This window comes from Hippocampus comes, unplaced genomic scaffold (genome assembly GCF_001891065.2).
Source record: "Hippocampus comes isolate QL1 unplaced genomic scaffold, H_comes_QL1_v1.1 scaffold76, whole genome shotgun sequence".
Lineage (NCBI taxonomy): Eukaryota > Metazoa > Chordata > Actinopteri > Syngnathiformes > Syngnathidae > Hippocampus > Hippocampus comes.
In genome coordinates this window covers 1,164,961-1,191,831 of record NW_017805277.1, presented here as the reverse complement: position 1 = coordinate 1,191,831, position 26,871 = coordinate 1,164,961, and the positions used below count along the sequence as shown (strand labels likewise).

The following is a 26,871-nucleotide window of genomic DNA, read 5'->3' as shown; positions in this document are numbered from 1 at the left end:
ATAATGCGCTGACTCTCCCCCCCCCCCCCCCCCCGCCTTTAGATGGAAAAGTGCTTTTTCCTTTTCAAAATCTTACATCTAGTGGGTTCTGAAATGCTGTTGCCTTGTAATCAAATGGTCAAAATGACTGCTTTTAACGATCGGCAACAACCCTTGAGAACAAATGGTCACATCATCTTTTACTTTCTCTTTCCATCTCCTATATGCTGAGCTTCACTTGAGTGCTGATGGACACTTGTGGGATGGGCAGCATAGAACCACAAGAGCAATTACCGGTTTCATCAGAAATGTGCGCCTAAAAGAATCTCCGGGAACTGTTTCGGGAAGGGTTAGTGTTAAAATAATGACTTACCAATGGTCCTGGAGGGCCGGGATCTCCTTTTTGTCCCGGAGGTCCACTTGGGCCAATCAGTCCAACATCTCCTGTGCGTCCTCTGTCTCCCTGGACACCTCTCTCTCCGGGAATTCCCGGATCGCCCTGCATGAGTGAAACCCGAACATGCAAAACATGTTGCTAGCTGAATTAACTACCTTCACCATTGCGCTTATACTGTAGCCTTTTGAAAAGGCACTGCCTAATCTCAGGATCTGTTTGTACATGACGTTTCATACTAATCTGTCCTGTAATTAAGATGAATTTAAAGAAACGTTTCATGAAACGTTTCGGTAGAAGTTCTGTATTGTATGACTGAATGCAACCCGACTCTAATTATAGAGTGCATTTAAACAACCACAGTTTACAAAGTGCTTTCCAAGCACTGGAAGGTAAATTAAAAAACCCAAATAGACACATGGATGAATAAACCCACATTTAGAGTCAAATATGGGTAAAAAGAAATCAAATAGAAGGAGCAATGAAACAAGAGACCGAAAAATACAGCGAGCGATGATAATATGTGCGTCTTTAAAATGATTTAAACAGTAACGCTAATGAGTGTGTATACCGTATGATGGTGAGGTTATGTGGCTCATTTTTCATCACAAATCTTCCACTGAATTATAAAACTGTTTATGGGGGTATTTGGTTACTATGTGACGTGTACAATATGTGCTCAATATAATACAGTACCATGGGAATATTTTGTGCGCAATATTCATCCACTTTCTATACGCTTGTCTTCATTTGGGTCAAGGGTGAGCTGTGGAGGCAGGGTACACCCTTGACTGCATGTGAGTCAATCGCAAAGCACATATAGACAAAGAATCCTTCCCATGGGAAGAACATGAATGGGCCTGACTGAGCTGAGATTCAAACACAGAACCCTTGAGACTGTGAGGCAGATCAGCATCTCACACTATTCAGTCGTAGAACCCCCCCATATAGCTACTTACACGTTCACCTTTGGGGCCTCTGTCTCCCAGTCTCCCCGGTGCTCCCTTTAAATTAGAAGAATATAACAACTCAACACATGACAGGATATAAAAAATACGGACGGCATTCTCAATGCTAAAATACATTATTTCACACAACACATTGTTTTATTCATTAATAAACGCACATATGAATACATTTCTATCTATGGCAGGAGTATTGCAGAAATTCACACGCTGAACAAAAATTGGGAGAAAGTTTTTCCTGACCAAGATGAACGAGAGCTGATTGCTTATTACCCAGCCCAGGTGTATTGTTTGTCTAGCTTCCCGCAGTCTTTCACCTTCTGCAATGTCACGGCTATTCTGCATCACCCCTGCTGGCTTCTCTTTACTTTACTGTATATGCAGGAGCAGGGAGCGAAAAGTGAAGCTCTTGAGCTGCATGTCACAACATCTTGTGTCTTCCAACCCCTCCCTGTCACCCCTCATTGCTTTCTTTAAGCACACGCACTGCAACACCAACGGGAGCATCCTTGTATCCATTTCTAGCCGGATTAAAGTATCCGTGCAAGACAATCTGGCATATGATATGTATTATTTTTTTTTTAAAGAGGGCAATCCTCCCCTTACCTTCTTTAATCTTAACTACTCCCTATTCCCCAAAGCCCGATGAGTGCTTTAAATCTATCGTCTTGCCCATTGACTTCCTTCCCAGAGATTTACATGAAATCACAAATCTAAGGCGATTGGGCTAAAGAAGCAAAACCACCTGCTAGATGGCACTGTTTCTCTACCAAAAACCAGCCGGACAGCAGGGTAGTGAGACGTAACAAGACACTGCAGTGTAGGGATGAGAATATCCAGGAGGAATATCAACTAATAATCAGAGGAAGACAATAAACTATTGGGGCAGTCATTAGTATGCTCTGTGACATCATATTGTAAATCATAAAGGAAAATGTGGAGTGACTTCTGCGTTTCGCATACCTTCTCTGTATGATAATTTAGGAAACTGTATCTCACAAATTTGATGTGTTGTCAAAAAGCAGATTGTCTGTCTCTGTCTTTGTTTCAAACATTGATGAATTGCCTACTCGCATTAGCTGTGTTAGTGGAGTTAAATCAGCCAAGTCCTATATCTGCAGGCTTCTGTTTAGCTTAATCATTAAAATGTGAAACAATGTATGCAAATTGGTTTAATGCACTCAGGTAGCTTGAAAGAGGCGCGGTTGGGATAAAAATCTGCAGTGCCATCTCGCTGCAGCTCGACGGACGTGAAGCACTTTCCATAAGGGGATTTTGATGGTGTGCGCACAACTCACCTTGTAGCCGGGAGTTCCATCTTTTCCAGGTCTGCCCTGCTCAAGGTGCGCAACACAAACAAAGACATTTTGTATCAGCTCATTCGATTGGATCAGCGCCACTGCACCCCGGCTAATCTCCAATTTAATGGGATATCTCATGGATCCTGATTGCTTAGCAAATGCTCTTCCATTGTACGCTTGTCGAGGGAACATTACAGAAACCATCTTTTATGGTAATTACATCGAGGGATGTAATCTTCTAAATGTAATGGCACACCTATTTTTAGCCGTTGTTTGTGTATCATGTATTTGTTCCCGCTCAATGGTGAAACAACACCTTCTGAGGTCCTTTCAAGACCACTGTGTTGGTCAAAGCCTCGTTTACGGCGCGGGCATCCCGCTGTGGCGCTCTGGGAGCATGCAGCTGTGATTATAAGCGGAGGCCAGTAGAAATCATGTAAATTCTTACAGCAACACCTTGGGGTCCCTCGGGTCCCGGGAACCCCGTCTCTCCAAGTGGTCCCCTCTCACCCTGTCAGAGAACAGAGAAGAGCCACAACGTGTCAGTCGGCAGTGATAAAGGACTGACGTGCAGATTGACAGCTCAAAGAGAGTTGGAGGCTGCTGCTCACCGGCTCTCCTGGGATCCCTGGTTCTCCCCGAGGGCCGGGCTTCCCCTGTCAATCAAAACCAAAAGAAAAGAATCATCAGTGTTTGACAGACCCTCATTGGTGTCATATGTGGAGGGACTGTGCCGCTTCTCATTTATAATAGAACCAAGCTGCAGAGTACAAACACACAGCAGGTTATCCAGTGCGTATAAAAAAAAAGTCTACGCACCACTGTTTGAATGCCAGGCTTTTGTGTTATAAAGAAATGAGACCAAGATACATCACTTTTTTTTTTCACCATTGATGTTACCCGATACAAACAACTGATTTAGGAAAAATCGTTTTTTAACTCTTGTTAAAAGCGAGTTGGCACACACCTACCATCATTCAAACTTCTAAAGTCTGATTTACCCAAATTAAGTTCAGATGTTGTAGTAGACTTCTCCTCACATTTTCGTGGTCAATTCTAACAGCACAAGTCATGGTCCAATTTTATATGACATAATTGTCTTCAATACATGGAAATCAAGATGCATGTCTTCCTCATCTTAATGCTCTCCTCCAGAGTGTTTGTAGAAATGTCAAAGATTATGCCAGGACGATTGCAAATATTAATGTCAATCACCCTGAAGGGTTTTGGGGAAATGGTGTATTTATTCAAGTTTTTAAAACTTGAATAAACACTTTCGGTTTTTCAACACAAGTCATAGTCCAATTTTGTATCAAGTCAATGTTAGCGGGAAAACTTCAGAAAACTCTGTAACAACATCATCTCAATTGGTTATTTTTCTTCCCCTCTCAAAATGTATTCTGTTTTTGTTTCCATATGAGTTACAGGTTATTGGTCCCCCTGACCCCCTCCCCCCAAAAAAACCCAAAACATTTGAAACAATATACCTTGGTCTCTTTTTGTTTGTTTGTTTTTTTATATCACAAAACCTTGCATTGAACTTGGGGTGTGCACGCTTTTTATATCAACAATATCTGAACTGATCTTGTGTAGCGTGTGGAACCTTGGAAAAAAACAGACAGTCGATTAAGCTTTGAGTTGCATGATTAAGCATGAGTTGGCATGAACAAACAAACAGCCGCAACATTGGGTATATCTGCACCATTCATGCGGTTCTTGTACTTTTTAATTTTTTTTTTTTTTTTACATTAAGATACAGACTTAGCACGTCTGCCTCATAGTCAAGCGGTCAGAAGTTCATCTCGGCTCAGGCGCTCCTGTGTAAAGTTTGCATATTGGCTTGGGTTTCCTCCGTGTACCCGCCATTCTAAAAACAAGCGAGTTAGGCTAACTAGAGAGTCTAAATTGCCTATATGTGTAAATGTGATGTGAATGGTTGAATGTCTTGCCCTACGATCGGGTTAGGCTGCAGCTCACCTATAACAAGCGTGGAAGAAAATGCGTACGTGGATGGACAGTGCAGGTGTACCGAATGAACAAACCGATAAGTATGACTCAAAGGAAACGACTTACTGTCGGGCCTGGTATTCCAGGTGCACCAGACAGACCAACATCACCCTGAAGAAAACATTGCAGTCATGTCAGACACACAGTGCATATAAAATAATGCAGTGTTTTTTTGTTTTTCCACATCATTGTCATGCTTTTGACAACAGGATAGCAGAAATTGAAGGTTAATTTGAAAATAACATGATTTCTACCCACGATCACAAAAGCTGATGAAGATGATAATAAAAGCTAATGAACTTGCACTTTGCAGGTCTTCACTTCGACAGCATTTCTCTAATTACATCGAGGGATGTAATCTTCTAAATGTAATGGCACACCTATTTTTAGCCGTTGTTTGTGTATCATGTATTTGTTCCCGCTCAATGGTGAAACAACACCTTCTGAGGTCCTTTCAAGACCACTGTGTTGGTCAAAGCCTCGTTTACGGCGCGGGCATCCCGCTGTGGCGCTCTGGGAGCATGCAGCTGTGATTATAAGCGGAGGCCAGTAGAAATCATGTAAATTCTTACAGCAACACCTTGGGGTCCCTCGGGTCCCGGGAACCCCGTCTCTCCAAGTGGTCCCCTCTCACCCTGTCAGAGAACAGAGAAGAGCCACAACGTGTCAGTCGGCAGTGATAAAGGACTGACGTGCAGATTGACAGCTCAAAGAGAGTTGGAGGCTGCTGCTCACCGGCTCTCCTGGGATCCCTGGTTCTCCCCGAGGGCCGGGCTTCCCCTGTCAATCAAAACCAAAAGAAAAGAATCATCAGTGTTTGACAGACCCTCATTGGTGTCATATGTGGAGGGACTGTGCCGCTTCTCATTTATAATAGAACCAAGCTGCAGAGTACAAACACACAGCAGGTTATCCAGAGCGTATAAAAAAAAAGTCTACGCACCACTGTTTGAATGCCAGGCTTTTGTGTTATAAAGAAATGAGACCAAGATACATCACTTTTTTTTTTCACCATTGATGTTACCCGATACAAACAACTAATTTAGGAAAAATCGTTTTTTAACTCTTGTTAAAAGCGAGTTGGCACACACCTACCATCATTCAAACTTCTAAAGTCTGATTTACCCAAATTAAGTTCAGATGTTGTAGTAGACTTCTCCTCACATTTTCGTGGTCAATTCTAACAGCACAAGTCATGGTCCAATTTTATATGACATAATTGTCTTCAATACATGGAAATCAAGATGCATGTCTTCCTCATCTTAATGCTCTCCTCCAGAGTGTTTGTAGAAATGTCAAAGATTATGCCAGGACGATTGCAAATATTAATGTCAATCACCCTGAAGGGTTTTGGGGAAATGGTGTATTTATTCAAGTTTTTAAAACTTGAATAAACACTTTCGGTTTTTCAACACAAGTCATAGTCCAATTTTGTATCAAGTCAATGTTAGCGGGAAAACTTCAGAAAACTCTGTAACAACATCATCTCAATTGGTTATTTTTCTTCCCCTCTCAAAATGTATTCTGTTTTTGTTTCCATATGAGTTACAGGTTATTGGTCCCCCTGACCCCCTCCCCCCAAAAAAACCCAAAACATTTGAAACAATATACCTTGGTCTCTTTTTGTTTGTTTGTTTTTTTATATCACAAAACCTTGCATTGAACTTGGGGTGTGCACGCTTTTTATATCAACAATATCTGAACTGATCTTGTGTAGCGCGTGGAACCTTGGAAAAAAACAAACAGTCGATTAAGCTTTGAGTTGCATGATTAAGCATGAGTTGGCATGAACAAACAAACAGCCGCAACATTGGGTATATCTGCACCATTCATGCGGTTCTTGTACTTTTTAATTTTTTTTTTTTTTTACATTAAGATACAGACTTAGCACGTCTGCCTCATAGTCAAGCGGTCAGAAGTTCATCTCGGCTCAGGCGCTCCTGTGTAAAGTTTGCATATTGGCTTGGGTTTCCTCCGTGTACCCGCCATTCTAAAAACAAGCGAGTTAGGCTAACTAGAGAGTCTAAATTGCCTATATGTGTAAATGTGATGTGAATGGTTGAATGTCTTGCCCTACGATCGGGTTAGGCTGCAGCTCACCTATAACAAGCGTGGAAGAAAATGCGTACGTGGATGGACAGTGCAGGTGTACCGAATGAACAAACCGATAAGTATGACTCAAAGGAAACGACTTACTGTCGGGCCTGGTATTCCAGGTGCACCAGACAGACCAACATCACCCTGAAGAAAACATTGCAGTCATGTCAGACACACAGTGCATATAAAATAATGCAGTGTTTTTTTGTTTTTCCACATCATTGTCATGCTTTTGACAACAGGATAGCAGAAATTGAAGGTTAATTTGAAAATAACATGATTTCTACCCACGATCACAAAAGCTGATGAAGATGATAATAAAAGCTAATGAACTTGCACTTTGCAGGTCTTCACTTCGACAGCATTTCTCTCAAAGACAAAATGCTCCACCTCGTCACTACACCAGCAGCTTCTGCACATGTTTGATATATGAAGTTTCATGCAATGATATTTTGGAAAAGTGCTCCATGAAGTTGACTTGCAACACCCGCTACATCTCGTTATCCTCTCCTCGACGACAAGGCTTGGCAACTGTCATATATTATCATACATAATCACATCCTGATAAATAAATGATTTTATTTTGGTGCCCGTGCTCCCCTTCAGTGGTGAAAGTGTAACTTTCAAACCACAGTTGTAAAAAGATATCAGTAAACATGTTTGTGTTGACAAATGAAATGAGGAGAAGTTAACTACACGGTTGCTTTGTCCATTACTGGTTCAAAATCTTTGTTGGAAAATGTAAACAAAACCACCACATCGTGAAAAGCTTTTTAAAGTGTGTTGTTGAATGGCTAATTAGAAACTTCACGCTAAAGGATTAAGAGTGGCAAATATATTGCCAGAAGCCCCAAAAAGTCAAGCCACTCGATTCGCAGCATTTTGACGTTTAAAAAAAAAAAAAAAAGAAAATGGCAAATGTAGGAATCTGTCCTTAACTGTATGAATTTTATATTTAATACAAAGCAGTTATTCAATTAAGTTAAAAAAAAAAAGCTCCACTTTGCTCCACAGGTTTTATTGTTTTTATGAGATGCTTTAGCTTACCTTAGCACCCGGTAGACCTTCCAGACCCGGTAATCCCATGAGCCCTGGTTCCCCCTACAAGTAATCACATATGACACACTCAGCTGTGTAAATGTGTGTGTGTGTGTGGGGGGGAGAAAAATCACTGTTTGTGAAGACTAAAATTGGTTTCTTCTACTGTTGCTATTTTGGGCTGATGGTCTTGTCAGGGCAGTTGATGAGTTCTTGGAAAGAGTGGTTATTTTATGGCTGTCAGTAACTGTTAGGGCATCAAATATGGATCCAAACTAGGTGGCTCACGGTAAATTAAATTCTGCATGATCCACAACGTCACACATTTCGATCTTTGCTCTCAGCATCACACGTCAATGTGAAGATGATCCTGAGGGGACAATACTTCAGGCTCAATGCATGATATTGTATGATCTATGGCTTGCGCTGTCACAATTTGTGGGCTGCGGATGAGACGGAGAAAGAGCCGCCCCATTTTAAAAATCCCAATCAGGCTTACTCTGCGCCCTAAAAATAGAGAGCTATTCGCAGCTGCACGAACAAGAGATGGCCTCTATTGAGCTCATTTTGTTCAAGCTGCCATGAAGAAACGCCATTACGTGGAAAAGAGGGCCAACTGGCGCTGACATAGATGGATTGTGCAGGTAATTGTCACACATGTAGATTGTCACGAGTAAGGGAGCGCGTTTAAAGGGAGAGTGGTGCAACCAGGGGGATCAGCTGTGAGACGGATTGAGGCAATTCCGCCACAGCACTGCGGCTGCTCACACAATTTATTAAAATGTCAAATTAACATCAGGGTGAAAAATCACAGCGCAACAAAACAATAAAATCTACAATTGGCCCCAAGAATTCACTGTGATGGCAGCAAATTTGTTTCCAGGTCGGTGTGGATTGTTTTCAGGCATCAGTAGGTGGGGGACGGGGGTCGTAGATAGGGGCGCATTTGAAGAGTGTTGAAGATTCATGGGTTCCCGCCGGCAAGACAACGTGGTCCTACGATTTCATATTTTCAGGAGACATCACAGTTTGCGTGTGTGTGTGTGTGTGTTGGAGTTCAGCAGGTGGAGGCTTCAGAGTGCATCGACTTATATAGTGAGTACGCACATTGACTGAAATAAACCAACAACTGTCAGGTGACTCTAAAAGAACACATCAAATCAACAAACAATCTTTCATTGAAGAAAAACAAGTTTCAACTCACTGCGAGTCCTTCATCTCCTTTGGGGCCCTTGAAAAAAAAAAGGACAGATACATGTGACACTTGCTCTCAAAAATAAAAAAATGTACAGCATAAGATTACAGTCTGCGATAGTAATTTAAACTCAGAGGATACACCGACCAGCCATAACATTATGACCACCGGCTCTACATCATATATTCAACACAAGCGCTAAAAAAGTATTTAAAAAAGGAGCTTTTCCACAAGCAAACTTGCTGCTACAGCTTGGAGTTTCTTTGAAAGCGCCACTCAGTATTATAAAAACTGCTGTCGTTCTAATGACAAAATGGCAGTTAGATTTTGAATCTTTTTTTAAAAGATAATTTGGTTGTAATATACATTGAAGTGACACGCAAGCTGAAAAACATCTGGCTTTTATTTGATTGATCTCCAAACAGTCGTAAGCACAGTATTCCGATTACGTGACTTTTTGGGGTTTATCCCATTCATTTCAGATTTAGAGTGAGATATTGTTTCCAAATGGAATCTATGGCATTCCCGTGTCTCAGGAAAACTCCATGCTGCATGAATGGCAGCCAGCCTGAGACTTCAGTGAGTGATGCCTCTTTGCTGGGTGCGCACATGTGAGCCGCTTATACACGGTGCGTGGGCCGGAATTCGTTGCGGGAGTCATTGCGCATAGGTAAAAATTGCGCAAGCCAGGCGCTTAAAAAAAGACCTACATACGAATGGGAGCATATGGCGCTTTGTGAATCCTTTTCAGATCATTTTTTCAGTCTGTGTAAATCATCCTATTTAGAACACATATATCATCACATTTCCAGGATGCTTACTGTGCTACATGAATATCATCATGTTTAGAAAGTGGTAAATCATCAAATGTGCTGTGGTTCATAATATTCATCATGTTAGGCACATGTAAATTCTACATGTATTGTGCTACATGTAAATTACCAAGACTGAAGCTAGTCAATAAAGGAGGCAGCACAGGGAGAGAAATCCTTCAGCTTTAACCGTGGTTCAGGGAGATTCTTTTTATGTCCCGCCCCTCTCATGTGTTGTGGAGGATTGATCCCTGTGGGGCTTTAGATTGGATGTCTCCCTGGGCCTGAAGAGATTACAAACTGCCTGATAAGGAAGAGCAGTGCAAGGGGAATTTCAAAGTGGGCCATTCTGGCTTGACACTATGTGGCTGAACTCTGACTTCCACTTGCAAATCGCTGATGTTTTGTGCATCCCCGGGGCAGGTCAGAAACATCTGTGTGAGAATCGGGAGGCCGACCAAGCGGCAGCAGAAGCTCTCAATGAATGTGACCGAGTGTGATATGAGAGCCTCAGAAGCTGAGATAACACTGGCAAGCCAATGGGATATTTTTTCTTATATGTCTCTCTAGAATCAACATGTCTGCCTGCTGACGTTTCTTCATGGTGCACTTTGAAGGAATCACTCCAGGCATAACGATGATTATACTTACCGGTGCACCGGGAGCCCCAGGGGGTCCTAAAATAGCTCCACCACTCTGAAAAGACATGATTTTGACACTATGGCTTTCTATTCCAAAATATGGGTCAAGCGAATTTTAACCATAGGCATGGACGTTTTCTGTCAAAATGATTGATGGCATTGCACTGCGCACTCCATGCATCATTGTATCACCACAACGCTGAAGAAAGGTCTTTACCTGCCGCTTGTATAGACTGCTCATCCCATTGCCGTCCACATAGGGTACACCCTAAAACACAAACAGCAGTGCATCCCATCACATTTCATCCAACAGAGCATCCGTGCTGAGATTCTTAAGCATCGAGACTTGGGACAGTCGACCCCAGGCAGGTATTTACCCCTAAGCCTTGAAAAGCTACGCAGAAACGATCAAGGCCTCATTTGGTGATTTCACAATGACACGTGATGGGGGAGAAAAGAATCAAATGATATCTGTGAACATCATGAACCCAAACGTATTCCAAGAAGGGAGAACAACTTTTGAAGAGTGAGAATGAGGATACAAGCGAGACTTCTTTGGGTCCGTGTTCCAATGCAAACTTGTTTTTGCCCGATTTTGAATGAATGCTTTTAAAACAGAAAGGGAGTTAAGGTGCTCATTTAGACGCAAGTGGATGCCTGTGCCCTTTTCAGGCCACTGAACCATCCCCTGTCCTTCCAGACTGCACTTTATGAGGCCAGGGTGCGTGGGGGTGTAAGGCAGGTTCAAGGGGACGCCTGATGAATTATAGATTGGCTTTGGACGCGCTTACACTCACTGGCCTTTTAGAGGAAGCGAACATGGTTCAATGCCAGCAAACGGGTTCTCACAATGTCGCCATATTTGTACTTGTTTGTCATTTTTTATTTGATTTATTTATTTATTTTGCTCTTGTCTCACAGTAAATACTGTTATGCGGAGTGAAAGCAGACTCAGGATCAGTTGTGCGTGGAAGACGCATCAAGACAATCTTGTGACCTTAATAAAAACATTTGTTGAAATGTTTTCAGTCTGCTGATTCATAAATAAAATTGCCTTGAAAAAAACTAAATAAAATCACGAGGAAAGAAAAAAAACACTGCAAAGAGGACATAATACAATCAATCATGAAGTGCATATCCATTAAAAAACTTTGTGATGGAAAGAAGTTCAGCTTGTTTGTTGTCTATGTCAGACTGTTGCACTTTTTGTTTGAAAAGTGATTGCAATGTTTTATTGTTAGTTTATAATACCTGGATCACATTCAAATTTTGTGTGTACAACAGTGCTTGAGCTAGGGAAAAATAGTTTTTCTTTCTTTAAATTGTACTTTACGAACAGCCATTGTAGGCGGTATTAGTAACATCCACCCATTTTCCAAACTGCTTATACTAATTAAAATCAAAGAATAGACCGCAGTCATAATTTTGTCATGTTCTGTGTGTGTTTGTTTTGTTAAAGCTCCAGCTGGACTGAAGCGTGTTTCTCTCCAGCAGGCGCACCTGTTCCTTATTATATTCAAGCCTGTTCAATTATATAAGGACTGCCATGCTCCCAAGGTCTGGTCGGATTATTGACCTTGCTCACTGCCTCAAGTGCTATTTTCTGGACCTTCTTAATCTTGTTACTAATCGCTCTTGTCTGTTCAGATTCTGGTTTTGTAAGTATTTTTGTTCTAGAGATTTTTGCTGATTTGGTCACGTGTATTTGGACTCTTGCTAGTTCATTTTGTGTATACTTGGGTTCTGCTGTAACCTTGCCTTTTGCAAGCGCTTTCTGTTCATCTTTTGTTTTCTTTCTTTTTGTTGGCATCGATTTCTCTTTGTTATTTATTTTTCCTGAAAAATTTTTGTTACGGATTTGATTTGTGTCTACTTTTGTGGAATCCCATCACCATCCAGTTCGCCCACGAACTGTGTCAAATTTATTCTGATTTCCTCTTAAAAATTTAAGTGGAAGTTGAGTCAAGTAAATTATTTCAATAATATAGTCAATGTGGCCCCATTAGTCTAAAGCCGCTATATAATGCATCTGTTCAATATGAATTTGGCAGAAAAATCCACCCGTTATTATCCATTCAGGGGGTGGCCATTTTGCCTCTTGATTTAGATTGAAAATGACATCACAGTTGTTCACGGCTCAGGTAACAACCAATCATGGATCAGCTTGCGAAGGTCACACGTCCAAACTCAGAAAACGGGTGAATATATTTTTGTACAGAAAACTTTTGACTTCAATCAAATTCCCACCCTTAGTGCATTTGTAATTAGCAGCCTGAATTTGTTTGTCTGATAACTTACTGGAGGTCCTGGAAGACCTGGTTGACCAGGAGGTCCTTCATTTCCCTGTCAAATACAAACCAGAAAGACTTTTTTTTTTTTTTTTTTTTTTAAGAGAACCCCGGTCAAAAATAAATACTTTTCCAAGCTGTTGCAATTCATTAACATTAAAATAATCCATAAAAGAAAACAAGTTGAACAGAGTAAAATTCTAATTTAAAAACATACTAGAGGGAAATACAAAACTAATGATTAAAAAAAAAACTAAAAATCTCACTCTTTCCCCTTTGGATCCAGGTTGACCCATTGGACCTGGGCGACCCATGATCCCCTGCAAACCATTCAGCATCAAAATTTGTATCATTTGTTAGCAACCCATAATATTGGATTTTTTTGACAGATTTAAAAAACATGAATATCTTACCGGCTCCCCGGTGCGACCTGTCACTCCAGGAAGTCCTGGGACTCCAGGGGGCCCCTGAGACAGTGGCGATTTGTCACTTCCATCAAAATTGAACAATAGCAACATACTAAAATTTGCAGACGGTTGAGTGCACCTGAAACAGTGCTCTAGACATCTTTTTTTTATTTAACACATACACATTCAGGGCCGGATATATTCCTCACACCTCAGACAGCATAGAATGGGGAATTGTGCCCCTCAAGCATCCAAGAGTTTTTGATAAGTCGCATTAGACTAAAAAGGTCATCACATTTGGCAAAGGAATAACTGAATGTCAATCTTGTGCCAACTTCTTCCACTTTTTTGCACTCACCTCGTCGCCCTTATCTCCTGTGGGGCCAGAGAAGCCTCGCTCTCCTTTCACTCCCTGTGGGGGGGCAGAGCCAGTGATCCAGTGATGGAAATTGAGCACTGTGTGTGTGTGTGTGTGTGTGTGTGTGTGTGTGTGTGTGTGTGTGTGTGTGTGTGTGTGTGTGTTTAAAAAAAACCAGCATGTAAACTTGAAAATGTCTCCCTTATAGTACACAGCTAGAAATTGCTTCCTTGCATCAATGTAGAGCAACACTGTTTCCATAGCAACAACTTTTGCTGCAACTCCATGTCAGAGTACAAAAGATGTCTTTTCTCCACAGCTTATGAGGCTCAACAGCATTTTTGAAAATCTAAAGTTACATGCAATGTGCAAAAAATGTCGACATTATATCCATATGTTGGTATTTCCATCCAACCTTTGGACCTTCCTTCCCAGGATTCCCCATTGGACCTCTCACACCTGGATCCCCCTGTTTAGAAGACAAACACACACAAACGAATAAAGTGTCATCACCCAAGCAGGTATACTGTACATTGGATAATTTCAAGCGACCATGTAATTCCCATTATTCTTTTCTCAGACAGAAAACAACAAAGTCGCAACCTGGTCCCACCATTTGCTGTTTTAATATAAAGCTTCCTTGTTTATTATTACTGTATGTTAAATTATATTTTGAGAGCACTTATAAGATGGTCCATGACGGAAAGTGTACATGTGTGTTTTTTATTAAATAGTGGTTTCCAATGATAAGTGGTTTACCGGGTGCTGTGAATGTCCATTTTATGTTCACACGGAAAATGGCCAATTTATCAATCCAATGATTGAGAGTGGCGGCCTTTACAGCAGCTGCTATACTTTTTGATCTTCTACTGTCTTCCTCTCATAACTTTGCTGCTGTAAATTGGGAATTTCTCCATTGTGAGATGAATAAAGGTTTTCTTCTTCTTCTTCTTCTTATACCTATGTGTATCAACCATACTTAGTGCATTTAAATGACAACCAAAAAAACAATCATCAGCTCAAAACAAAGTCATATCCAAAACTGGCTCTTCTCTTGGCTATGTTGTGCTTCTATTACGCTTGGCCAATGGAGATGCAGTGCATGTTGAAAATATGATGACATAAAACATGTCACTAAGTCATTGAGCAATGTGCTGTTGACAATATATGGGAAATGGAAAATGTCTCCAAAATGCAAATAGTTTGATCCAAAATTAATTCAGACATAAAACAAGGACTTATTCTGTAAAAAAAACACACACAAAAAAACATATTTTGCGTGCAAAATACCTTTGGCGTGAATACAAAACCCCCCACTTCTTAGAAACTGTTACTTCCTCTGGGAGGGGACCCACCACTACTCTACCCCCTGTGATGGCTGGTTCTTAGCATATAATTTTTTTTTTCCCCGTCTCTAAACTCTTCAATCATTTTTGCTGTAATGTGAGCCTAATAACGACTGAGAACGAGACGCTTTAGGCAGCTTCACAGCTTTTCTGTGCCTGACCTAAATGTTCACCGTCAAGTATACAAAGAGCAGCAATAACTATGCACTTATTTTATTCGTTGCAAAATCCAGTGTGACATTTTACCCCATATAGCGAGACAGTGGGACAAAACATGTCGTAGGTTCACACAGTTTGATTCCTTTTAAGTCTGTACTCACAAAATATGAACATGAAATGAATACACAGTCTACACCTAAGATTTTGTCTTTCATCGGGTCAACATTATGTTTACACAGTATATGACGTAAAGTATAAAAACTGTGACATCATGCCCCCGTCTCTCCTCCTCTTGGTTTAATGCAAAGTGACACGATCGGGTCACAAGTGTTCACAGCATCTTACTAATAAGTCACATGTACCTTTTCTCCCACCATGCCGTCATGTCCGAGCACTCCAGGGGAGCCCTTCTCTCCCTTCTGTCCAGTCAGCCCAGAAACTCTCATCGGGCAAACACTGCAGGCATTCTAGCAGCACGTGGAGGTCAACGGAGAAATCCAGTGTGATCACGCAAATAAGATATCACGTGTGAGCCGAACACTGCATTTTCATCATTTATCATGTTTCATCCCGGAGTGGAGGACAAGACCCTAGCTGACACAAAGTGTTCTTTAAATGTCCGCATAGCAGAAATAACGTGAACCCACCAACGGCGTCTTTCATCGAGGTGAGCGGTGAACTTTGTCAAACTCATTGGCTGCGACATTTAGGCGAGAATTTTAAATATCACCATTCCTGATCCATTCTAAATATAAGGGCCGCACCCTCCATTAGAACATAGTCTGCTGTGCCGTTACAGGTAGCATTACAGTGGTGTTTTAAAATGAAAAATCTGCATGAAAATGTCACGAGTTTCTGATTTAAACAAAAACAGTACCTGTAAGAAGTGATTGATTGTTAAATAATAATAATCACAGTTTCGGAGATCAGCTTAACAATTCTTGATACTTTTTTTTTTTTTTTTTTAAAGAAAAGAGCTTTTACAGAAAATTCAATTACGCCGTAGCAGCAGCAGCATGAGATGTTTTCTAAAGCTTTTGTTACTGGCCCATTAGTGCTGGCAAAGAATCTGTCTCACTGCATGGTTTGAAAATGGTATGTTTCTGCAAGAAGTTCAAAATTGACATTAGAGTCATCTCTTTTGAATGTTTTGCGTCAATGTTGACCTTAGACTGCTATAATGCTTCTATGCTGAACAAAAATATAAAGGCAATTTCCAACACATTTCTTTTTGCTCCATTTTTTTTTCAGCTTTCCTTAAAAGAGCTCACATGTTTTCTATGTACACAAAAGGCCCATGTCTGTTAAATATTGTTCACAAATCTGTCTAAATCAACATTGGTGAGCACTTCTCCTTTGCCAAAATAATCCATCCATGTCACAAGTGTGGCATGGATGATCAGGAGTGCTCTGGTGGTCATGCCAATTGCACCTTCCCCTCAAAACTTGCGACGTGGCAATGAGCTTTGTGATAAAACTGCACATATTAAATTGGCTTTTTTTTTTTTTTTGGGTGGCCAACCATGAGAACCACCTGTAGAATAATCATGCTGTATAATCAGCCACATAATCTGACTAAACCACACCTACAGTATTGGGTGGATGGATTATGTCAGCATAGGAGAAGCGCTCACAAACATTTGTTCGATTAGGCCTCTTTGTCACAAATAATGAATTACTGTGGGTGACTTGAGCTTGGCCGTTGTGTCGCCGTGACCCCTCTCTTCCTTGGCTTTCTTATTTATGGCACTCTGTGGCATACTTATCTAGTTGAATCTAGTTTAGACCATCGAATCACACATTGTCACATGATGTGTGATGTAACAGTAGGACCCATTTTGGACATGTTAGATTTTCTTCTGCACCTGGCAAGAAAGGGCTCCACAGCCGTTTCTCGACCTTTCTGGCATCCATGAAATAGGTCAGCTGAGAATATAGTGCCTTCTGGTAGTTACTGTCAATTTAGTACAGTATTGTGCATCTAAGGTAAAAAGACTGGTAGAAGCTCATCAAAATGTTTCACACTACCGGTAATTGAGACAAATTTGTGAAAAATATTTGAGGAAATCTCCAAGTGATTGGTGACCAGTTTCGGGTGCACCCCGCCTCTTGCTCAAAGAGAACGGATGGAAAGAAAGAGGCTTTCTGTGTACAGAGAAAAACTGTTACGTATTTCAATCGGCTTATGAAAAATGGGATCAAAAACAAGTATGCTGCATTTATATTTTTGTGAGGCATCTTTTGCAGTACAATGAAAATATCTACATAAAGTTGTCCGTTTAAATGATAGCAGTCAGTGGGCCTGGAAAAAAAGGTGAGATAAGTATTTCAAAATGTATGGATGTAGACATCCTGATGGAGGCCCTCAAGGGCTTTAAATTGCTCTGTAGGCTCCTGCAAGTCATACAGTTCCAGATGAGCCACACAATGAGCCGTTGGCAATGCCAAAATAATGTATTCAAATCAAGAAAGCTGCTATTATTGATTAGAATGATAAAATACCTTGAGCAAAGCCCCCATATCTCCAACAATTGGTAGTGCAGTCTAAGAGAAAAAGAAAAAAAAAAAAGAAAAAAAAGAACATAAAACAGAAGAACCTTGGCTTGTAGTACATTTATTATATTACAAAACTATCCAGACACCCATTTTGGTGCGATAGACAGCGGTTAATAATGCTGTTTTATAATGCGTACATTGAAAGATTAAAACCATGAACACTTCAGAAATCGTTTAATATGTTTCATTTTTACTGATTCAGTGTACAAGACTGAATGGAAGCACTTGAATAATTTTGCTGCTCGACAACACAATCCTCAGGCCTTCATATTTATCATGTTACATTTTTTTTTCTTGAATTTCTTATCCACGTATCCACAAATGGTCAACGAATATGGTTTGTGAGTCTTTCCAACACAAACATTTTAAATGTAAAATGTCCATGGTTTTGACTTTCTCTCTTTTTATTTGATTTTTACTAAGCAGCAGCCCTCATTACCCCTGTCTTGTTGCAGACACCAACTATATGAAAACTATAGTTACAAACAGCGGTGGGGAGATAGCAGGGTGCTCTCAATTAGTCATAAACGCCACCACCTTCCTGGAGGTAATTTTCGGCCGCCAACAGCAAGCCTGGCTGCAAATTACCCCCAAACCGGAGCTGCGTTACTAAATTTACCTTCACGGTCCAAATGTGCATATGGGATTTTTAAACTTACCGGTTCACCTGGAGGTCCAGCAGGTCCGGGGGGGCCCGATCTGCCAGGAGGGCCCTTTAAGTGAGACAAAGAAAGAAGCTAACAATCCCTCTGGGAATGAAATGAAGCGAACACACCACACTGTAATTGTGCTTTCACATCCGTCACAGCTGGTGGCAATGTGTGATCTGCCACTCTTGAGATGACAGTCATGATGATGGCTTTTATCCGCACACGTGGCAGGGGGTGGATGGGGTGACGGGAACGACTCACCTCTCTTCCCGGAGCTCCAGCAGGCCCAGGTGAACCTGGAGATCCGCGAAGACCCTGAAAAATACCCATCGGCCTTGATGACTTAGTCCAAAATAACCGCTGACTGATGCAGATGCTAATGTTGAAATTATTTATTGTGGAACCTCCAAATTGAACACAATCCAGATTGGAGATGTTGGTTTATTTTTCAAGTTGTTCTTATTCGCCCCCCCCCCCCCAAAAAATGAAAACTTTCCAAATTCATATCAAGATACATAATCCACAACTCATAAAACGGGTGTCACCTATTTATTTATGAGTGTTACGTATCGTAAGTCTCACATGAATTGCTGACGGTTTGAACTCCAAGTTTTGACTTGGAGGTATATATTTTTTCACAACATTTTACATTTACAAAATGTACCACTTCAGAGGTTCCACTGCATAACAATTACTCTCCAGCTTTTGTACTTTCAAGAAACTGGAAATCAAAGAAAAGGTACGTTTTTCATATTCCACTAACCTCAACTCCTGGCTTTCCTGGAGGTCCCATGGGGCCCTGAGAACACATCACGCAGCTTGTTAACACTGTCTGCCCTCTAGCACCAGGGATCCAATAAAGCTATTGTGTTAGACACCTTTTGCTCATATTGATTCTGCCTCCAACAATTCCATATTAAAAGAAATGGAGACAGACTCCCTTGCAATCATGTCGGTGAGGTTGAAACGTGTACTGCACAAAATATATGATGGGGGGGGTGGATGAATGCCTGGCACACAGCAGGAAGCATCGAGCAGTAACAACAGCCATTTTCAGCAGAAAGTGATATTTACTGAGCGCTGGGTCCTTTTTTGATTTTTTTTACTGGGTGTAGATGTGAATGTAAGGTAAATAATGAATACGAAGAACAATCAAAATATACCGTCATACTCACAGGCATGCCTGTGATGCTCTCTCCAGGCTCGCCTTTATCACCGTGCTCTCCAGGTAGTCCTGGGATGCCTCGCTCTCCCTGACAAAAGAACAAGGCAGCAGTCAGACGGCTCAATCCGAATCTCCTGGAGAGCTGCTGCACTGCATGATCATTAAGTATTTAGACTGGACCCGAATGGATTTTTGCTTTCATGTTTTTGCCTTCTGCAGCTTGAAGGGCAGGAAATGTATTTTCAAGGCCAGTGGGGTGTACATGTTCCTTATCTACTTTATATGACATTCCGCACGTGCTGAGTGGCACACAATATGTCATTTGTTTTTCCCCACCATAACAGTGCCATTGGAAACCGCAACGTATTCAGTACTTTCAGCAGAAAAATCCTGACACAAAATGCTTTTAATAAAAAATGGACAGAGGATTAGACCATCAAAAAGACATCATGCCTCCCCTCCTGGGTACAACTTCGACTCTTCTGGGTTTTGGAGTGTGTCTTTGGGAATTTGTAGCAATTCATGCACAACTGCATTGGTGAGGTCAGAGGTAAAAAAATCCCTTGTCTGTTGTAGTTCATTCCATAGTTGAACAGGAAAGGGTCTACCTAAAATTGGGTCTACCTAAAATTGTAAAACAGTTGGGAGCATCGTCTTTTCACACAACATCTCTGATGAATATTTACAATTTTTACACGCTCATCAAAAAGTCATGTATTTCAATACATATCACCATCTACAGGATGAACAAATGGATGCGGATTCTGGATGAATGGTGTCTGTGATTATCTACGGTGTCGGTGCTTTACCTTGGGGCCACGGGTGCCTCTGGACATAGACAGCCTATCACCCTGCATGTCAACATGAAAGAAAAATCAGAAACAAAACGCTCCACAGTGCAAACAGTTTGAAAAGTGACACAAACTCATGTTAAGCACTGTTTGCAATCTGTACCAAAGTATAGATTGGCAAAAACAAACATCTTATCTGTTATCGTTCTTTTACTTTAGAGTACAAAGATGACATTGATGACTGTGGTTTAACAAGCCCCACAATCCATGTTGTAGATTCGCTTCAAGATGGTGGATTGGGATTAACAATGACACCATTTCCAGGAGAACATCATTACCATCCAATCATAAAAGTGAGCAAAGAAAGACAGACCACCATCATTCATTTACGGGCAAAAATCAATTGAGCGACAGTTATTTGAAGAGGCCTGCCTCATTAAAGACACGCACTGAGTTCATTTTATCGCTTTTATGGTCGTCTTAAATAACAAAGATCATAAAACGTGTGGAAAAATATCTATGTTCCCTCAGAGACACTTTCCAGCAATGACATTCGCGAAAGGACCTCCGCCCCCAAAGACGGCGTCTTATTTCGCGCACGTATCACTTCAGAAACATGAAAGATGAATAAACACTTCAGCCTGCACTAATTCCTGCCGTTATTTTTCTGCTTGATGAGCTCGCTTGAGGCTGAGCGTTGTTCCCAAGAAAACAAACAAGAACCTTCAAAGCTATGAAGTCGATGGAGGACCGTGTCACCTGTTTGATCAAGCTATAATGAACATTTTTTTATGCACAGGCACGTCCGTAAAACACAATGCGTCAACAGCCATCATCTTGACATTGGTAGGAGAAATGACAACCTGGGGTGAGGTTATCCAATATTTGATTACTTAACCACTTGCGTCATGATCATCGCATGTTTTCGATGGAGGCTACCGCCGGAAGGGCGACTTTTGCTTATCTGCTGCTGAGTCACAAACTATGCTTGATGATGCTGTTTGTTTTGACCTCTTTCTACTTCTCTTTTTACCTCATTCAGGACACGGAACAGATAAACGTGACTACACACCACATATCCAGGCTCTCCAGGCTCGCCCTTAGGTCCCGGAGGTCCTTGAAGCCCCGTCACTTGTCCCAAGTCCCCCTACAGAAAGAGTCATGAGTCATGCAATGCCAGACTATCTAATTTGTGGACTGATCCCGTTTATTGTGATCATTCTGAAAGAACAAACTTTGTCCTTGGTGACTTCTTGAACCCCCCATAATAGCATCAAATGGCCACTTTTGTTTGAAAGTTGCTGCCTGCATGAGAAACAACGTTTTTGGTTCCTGTCTGAAGTAATTTATTGCAATCCTTTCATGGATGCAACTAATCCCAGTAATGGTGACAACTTGCTTTCTTTTCCAAAATCGAAATGACAGCTGTCAAATGTAAGGAAAACAACAAAGACGGAGAAGCACGGCAAATGTTTTTACAGTGTACAGTGGGACAGCATGGTAAACTTAGTTTCACTTGCAACTTTATGTTCAATTCTGTCACTGTCTGTAGGGGAGGGCAATGCGACTGGTGGAGCCATGACGAAAACAATCAGCATCCATGAAGTAAAAAAATATCACGAGGAAGGCGAACATTTTCTACCCAGTGTGGCTGAGTATAAGCAATTTGCAATGATGAGGGGGGGCCAAAATATCCCCAGGGAGATGTGAAATACTCGTTGCCAGTTGTACAAAGTACGGTAGCTTTCATTCCCCCCCTTAATGAAAAAAAAAATCACCATTTTAAAACTGCCTTTTATTTTTACTTGGGTTTTCTTTGCCTGATGTTTACGTTTGTTTGTTGATGTCAAGTGGGGAAACTATGGAAAAAAACCCCCCAAAATATTTGACAATGCTTTTTTCATGGCACTCTAAATTACACACAACCCGAGCAAGTTCATCTATGTCTCAATATGACAAGAAGGAAAATATTTAAGCTTCCTGCAAAAAGGGCATGCCTTGCCAGAGTAGATGGAAGCACCTATGCAGCCTTACAAAGACGCACTTTGTGGTTCATTTAAGCACACTTGACATTCTCTCTGCAGCCACATACTTTAATGGCTTTATGTGCATATATTTGATTTCCATTCAAATCTACTCTTGAAATTAATATTTGTTTTTGTTGTGGCTCTCATATGAATACATAATCACACCTGTCTCTGGCATTAGTTTGCATTAGTGGAGGTGACAAATGGAGGGTTCTCAATCTGAGCGGACGGAGGAAGCTTAAGTGCTTGGAATTAGATTTATTTCTCTGCCCTGGAGTTTGACAGAATGACTGTGTCGGAGGTAGGAGGCAGGGGTGGGGGTGGCCTAACAACAATCTCAGCATGTAACATTTAGTAACATCCATTGTTTTGACAAAATGGTTTTACCCTAAGGTACAGTATGCTTGTTTTTGCCACTAAACAATAGGGGGGGGGGGTCGCGTGTAAAGCGTCATTTATTTTGACAAGCGACACACCTCATCAAACTCGCGTGTCAAGGCGCACACTGTTGCACTTTGTCACTTTCGATCGAGTGTTTGGAACAAATCCTACTGCAAGAGGGGTTCGTGTAAAATTGTGGGGTAGTCGAGGGCATCAAATGGAGGCAAAACAAAGTTTTGGCCTGATTGACGATGGCACGAAAGGCATGTGAGTCATCAGGAAGATGCCTCGTATGTTGAACTGCGAATAAAAACATCACAAAATCTCCCTTTTTTTTCTTTGAGGGTGAAAACTTGATTGAATGATTTCCTACCTTCTCTCCTTTTAGGCCATCTCTCCCAGGCACCCCTGGTGAGCCCTGTAAACAGAAATGAGGACAAAAAAGACATCTATCGGCAGACCTTCATCTCACACACCTTCATCTCCACAGCTTCCTCCTCCTCCTCACTGCTTCAGCACACTGTCACGTTCCAACATAATTTCCTTTCGACAGGATTTATAAAATGTCTCTTTTTGCCCTCCCTGCTTTTCAAGAAAGACAGATGCTCATTATCAAACAGGTGCAGCAAGCAGATTGCACTTTTGTTTTTTTTTTTTGGACACAAAGCGCAGACATTTTCTTCTTTCCGCTAATTAATTATTAAATTTGCTGACTGACTGCTTTAGTTAAAAAAAAAAAAAAAAAAAAAAAAACTGGCCTTTTCCCCCTACCATCTTTTTTTTCCGGGGCACACATCCAAACATCGAAGTACCGCCGACCCACTTCCCTCCCATTTTGGTCATGTAGGGGCACTGGCACTCACTCACTCACATTGACAGATTACTTTCCTAATGGAATTTAATTATTTATCCCTTCCTCATGGCGGTTTAGCCAGGAAAAGACCGACAGCAGCAGGAGGCAGCAGGGGAAGGACAGGACCGGAAGGTGGGAAGGAGGAGGGAGGGAAGGGGGGGGGTGCTCATTTCCTTGTGGCAAAATCTGGACCACCTCACTTTTTTTTTTTTTTTTTTTTTTTTTTTTTTTTTTTTAAAAAAAAAAAAAAAAAAAAAAAAGACTGGACTCTTCCCTCTGACATCCTGTTTATCGCGGTATTCATCAATTGATCTCAGGCTCAGTCTGGCGAACTGCGTTGGAAAGCCAAGGTGACAGATAAGGCGACAGGCTTGACATTAACTCTGTTGCAGGTATACTTACAGGCTCTCCTGGGGGTCCGGGGAGTCCAGTTGGTCCAGATGGACCATGCTTGCCCTGACAGAACAAAATGTATATATAAAAAAAAATATATATTAATTTTGTTCTCCCTCTATTCATGTAACTGGTATTCTGTTGATTTTAACGTCCCAGCTAGCAGCAAGCATTTGCAGGATGTACTGCCCTGTAATGCCTTTGAAAATAATTAAAATAATAGAAAAATATTTAATAAATAAAGAATGAAAATCAAAGTTGTGATCTTGTCTGTATACCAGGAAAAAACATCCGATGTGTTATTCTCGATAAATGGGGAGTTAATGCATGTTTCTTTTCAACTCATTTCACCTCAGATCACCTCCTAAAATGATCTCAATTCAAATTTGCTTCAAGTTCTCCGATCAGTTCACTTAATCTCTGAAATGTGAATACACAGGTTCGCGTTTTCCTACACTGCCAATGCATTACTTCATCATCCCCATCAGACATAAACGGGGCCAATAAGAGAACTGAATCCTCACTCCTTCAGCACACTGTCGGGTTCCAACATAATTTCCTTTCGACAGATTTATAAAATGTCGCTTTTTGCCCTCCCTGCTTTTCAAGAAAGACAAATGCTAGTAAGTGTAAAAAAAAAATAAATAAATAAATAACTACTTTCAGTGAAGAAATAATTTAAACGCCAGACTCACCTCGGGACCTTGATCTCCTTTTTGTCCTTGCAGCCCAATGTTTCCCTGTGAAATCACCCAAAAGGATGAGAATGGTGTGAAAATGAAGTACATTACCTTTATAACTTCAGTTGAAAACTAAAGGTTTCTCAATATTTGTGGCCCATGATGTCACATTTCAACATCTTCATTGTGTTGAATCCCTGCAGCCCTTGAGTTCACAACATACCGTATTTTTTTTATTTGAGAAAATTACTTTTGTCAAAAAGATATTCAACAATGCTTACCCCGTCTCCTTTTTCTCCTTTCTGCATATTTATCATTTCATCCTTTCGCACACAGGACAAAATAAAGCAGTTCAAAATGTGACTCAGCAAAACATATTTAATTCTCTCATATTTGCGAATCACCAGTGGTTTATGATACAATGGAGTTGCTTACAGTTCCAGAAAAGGTCTTCAACCCATGGGCTGTCATCACCTAAACAGAATGAAAAAAAACAATCATCTTAAAAGAATCTGCCAATGATTTTATGATGCATAAATACTTTTGATGCATGTCATGTATACTTTATAAATACACTCAATGGCTACGAGCACATACCTACCGAATCCATTGAGAGCCAAAACATACACAGTGACAATTTTGATCCCCTCACAAAGAAAACCAAAGCATGAGAAACATCTCTCAGCTTGCAATACAGCTCAATATGACATAATCGTCAATAATGAGGTTGATATTTAACATCCAAAATACACAAAAGATTATGGTAGTTATTGTTTGTAATGTGTCTAAAATTCCAGTCATTTATTTTCCATCTTCCTCTCACAACCTTGCCCCAAACAAGTTCAATCTGCACAGAAGGTAACTCTGATGCCACTGTCAATCACAAGGCCACAAGTTCTATAGCTCCTTGACCACACTGTAATGAGTTTCTGTAAATTTACAGTGAATTTATAACGGTCTCTTGCTGTTTTTGTTTTTCATAAAATACGTAAAATACGGTTAAATATTCTTCCATAGCATGTAAACTAACCGTTAAATAAGTCAGGAAAAACAACGGTCGATAACTGTAATTCAACAGTATAAAATTCATCCCATTTCATTGCCGACCACAAGACTCAACTAGATTTGCAGATATTCTGAACTAAACGTAAAGCACAGGAGGGCGGATGTGGCTCAGGAGGTGGGGTGGGTTGTCCAGTAACCACAAATCTCGCTGTTCAAATCTCGCTCTGTCCGAGTCATGTGTCAGTGTGTCCTTGGGCAAGACATGTGAATGTACAAGTGTAATAATAATGTATCCATTGTGGACAATTTGAATGTCTTACAGAAAAGCAGCATACAAAGCTGACACGTTTCTATTCTTATTAAATATCAGATTTCATATCTAAACAGGCATGTACCGTATAATACGAAAACACACTTATCCTACTATCATGAACTGTAATCCAAAATGCAGTAGTATACTGATGAAAAAAAAATAACAGTAGCTACGGTATAGAATTAACACACCACGTTATCTGATGCTAATATTCTGTAGTTCAAAATACAGTTGTAGACTTACAATACATTTCAGTAGGTGCATTGTAAAATAACGTTAAATTACTGGCGTCCCTGCTGCCAGTATTTTACAGTTAATGGATTCATAGGCTTTAAGATGAATCATGTACATATATACGAATGGCTGTTTTGTGCATGTGATTTTGATGCCGGCATTCATTTCATGGCAGATAAAATCAACCTAAACGCCTTCTGTCCTCCTCTGTCGCACGTTTCCCGCCCACATTATATGATATAATAAGTGAGTCGATGTCCAGTGATTTAAGCATCATACTTAATGAAATGAGAAACAAAGTAAGCGAAAGCCGCATCTAGGAGGAAATGCAAGCTGTCCTTAAATCTTAAGTTCAATCTTAAATGAGACAGCTTTACCATTTTTTTTAGCATGTCGCACTCTGAATTGACGTGTTTGTGCAGGTGCATCAGCACAATGTGTGCTTATGAGCCTTTTGAGACAATTACAGTCATTAAGTAATGTTTAACTACATTTTTTTTCCATCTGGATCAATAGGACGCTGAAGCAGACACTGGATCATCTGCTGTCTCAAAGGGCCGTCCGCAGCGTCCATCAAAATCCAACATGCAGTCACTTGTCTCATTTTCTCACTTTAGAAACTGATCAATGTCTCAGCGCAATCAACATGCAGCATCGTTGTCAATTTCGCACATGAGCGGTGAACTCTGGCATGCCAGTATTTACTCAACACAGCTTAGGATGCCAGCTTTAGTTGAAGGCATTACAAAGCTCCACTGTAAAGTGAGGCTGGCAGCTGTAAAAAAAAAAAAAAAAAAAATTGCTGAGCACAAAAACCTGTTTTTCCACTTTAAGGC

The 26,871-nt window shown here is 40.8% G+C and overlaps 1 protein-coding gene across 1 annotated transcript in view; it reads right to left on the bottom strand.

Moving 5' to 3' along the window:
* Positions 1–26,871, bottom strand: part of LOC109516118 (collagen alpha-1(XIX) chain) — a 97,971-nt gene that overhangs the window by 12,306 nt on the left and 58,794 nt on the right. The window contains exons 21-48 of the mRNA XM_019870332.1: positions 24,919–24,957; positions 24,765–24,806; positions 24,499–24,543; positions 23,813–23,866; positions 22,931–22,975; positions 21,222–21,296; positions 20,168–20,209; positions 19,369–19,446; positions 18,957–18,992; positions 18,455–18,508; positions 18,203–18,256; positions 17,490–17,531; positions 15,350–15,454; positions 13,898–13,951; positions 13,483–13,536; positions 13,131–13,184; positions 12,984–13,037; positions 12,728–12,772; positions 10,647–10,697; positions 10,440–10,484; positions 8,986–9,012; positions 7,791–7,844; positions 6,843–6,887; positions 5,382–5,426; positions 5,219–5,281; positions 2,637–2,672; positions 1,333–1,377; positions 353–478 (exon numbers count right to left, since the gene is read on the bottom strand). Of these exons, the coding sequence (XP_019725891.1) occupies positions 353–478; positions 1,333–1,377; positions 2,637–2,672; positions 5,219–5,281; positions 5,382–5,426; positions 6,843–6,887; positions 7,791–7,844; positions 8,986–9,012; positions 10,440–10,484; positions 10,647–10,697; positions 12,728–12,772; positions 12,984–13,037; positions 13,131–13,184; positions 13,483–13,536; positions 13,898–13,951; positions 15,350–15,454; positions 17,490–17,531; positions 18,203–18,256; positions 18,455–18,508; positions 18,957–18,992; positions 19,369–19,446; positions 20,168–20,209; positions 21,222–21,296; positions 22,931–22,975; positions 23,813–23,866; positions 24,499–24,543; positions 24,765–24,806; positions 24,919–24,957 (1,509 nt within the window). The remainder of the gene's footprint in view (positions 1–352; positions 479–1,332; positions 1,378–2,636; positions 2,673–5,218; positions 5,282–5,381; positions 5,427–6,842; positions 6,888–7,790; positions 7,845–8,985; positions 9,013–10,439; positions 10,485–10,646; positions 10,698–12,727; positions 12,773–12,983; positions 13,038–13,130; positions 13,185–13,482; positions 13,537–13,897; positions 13,952–15,349; positions 15,455–17,489; positions 17,532–18,202; positions 18,257–18,454; positions 18,509–18,956; positions 18,993–19,368; positions 19,447–20,167; positions 20,210–21,221; positions 21,297–22,930; positions 22,976–23,812; positions 23,867–24,498; positions 24,544–24,764; positions 24,807–24,918; positions 24,958–26,871) is intronic.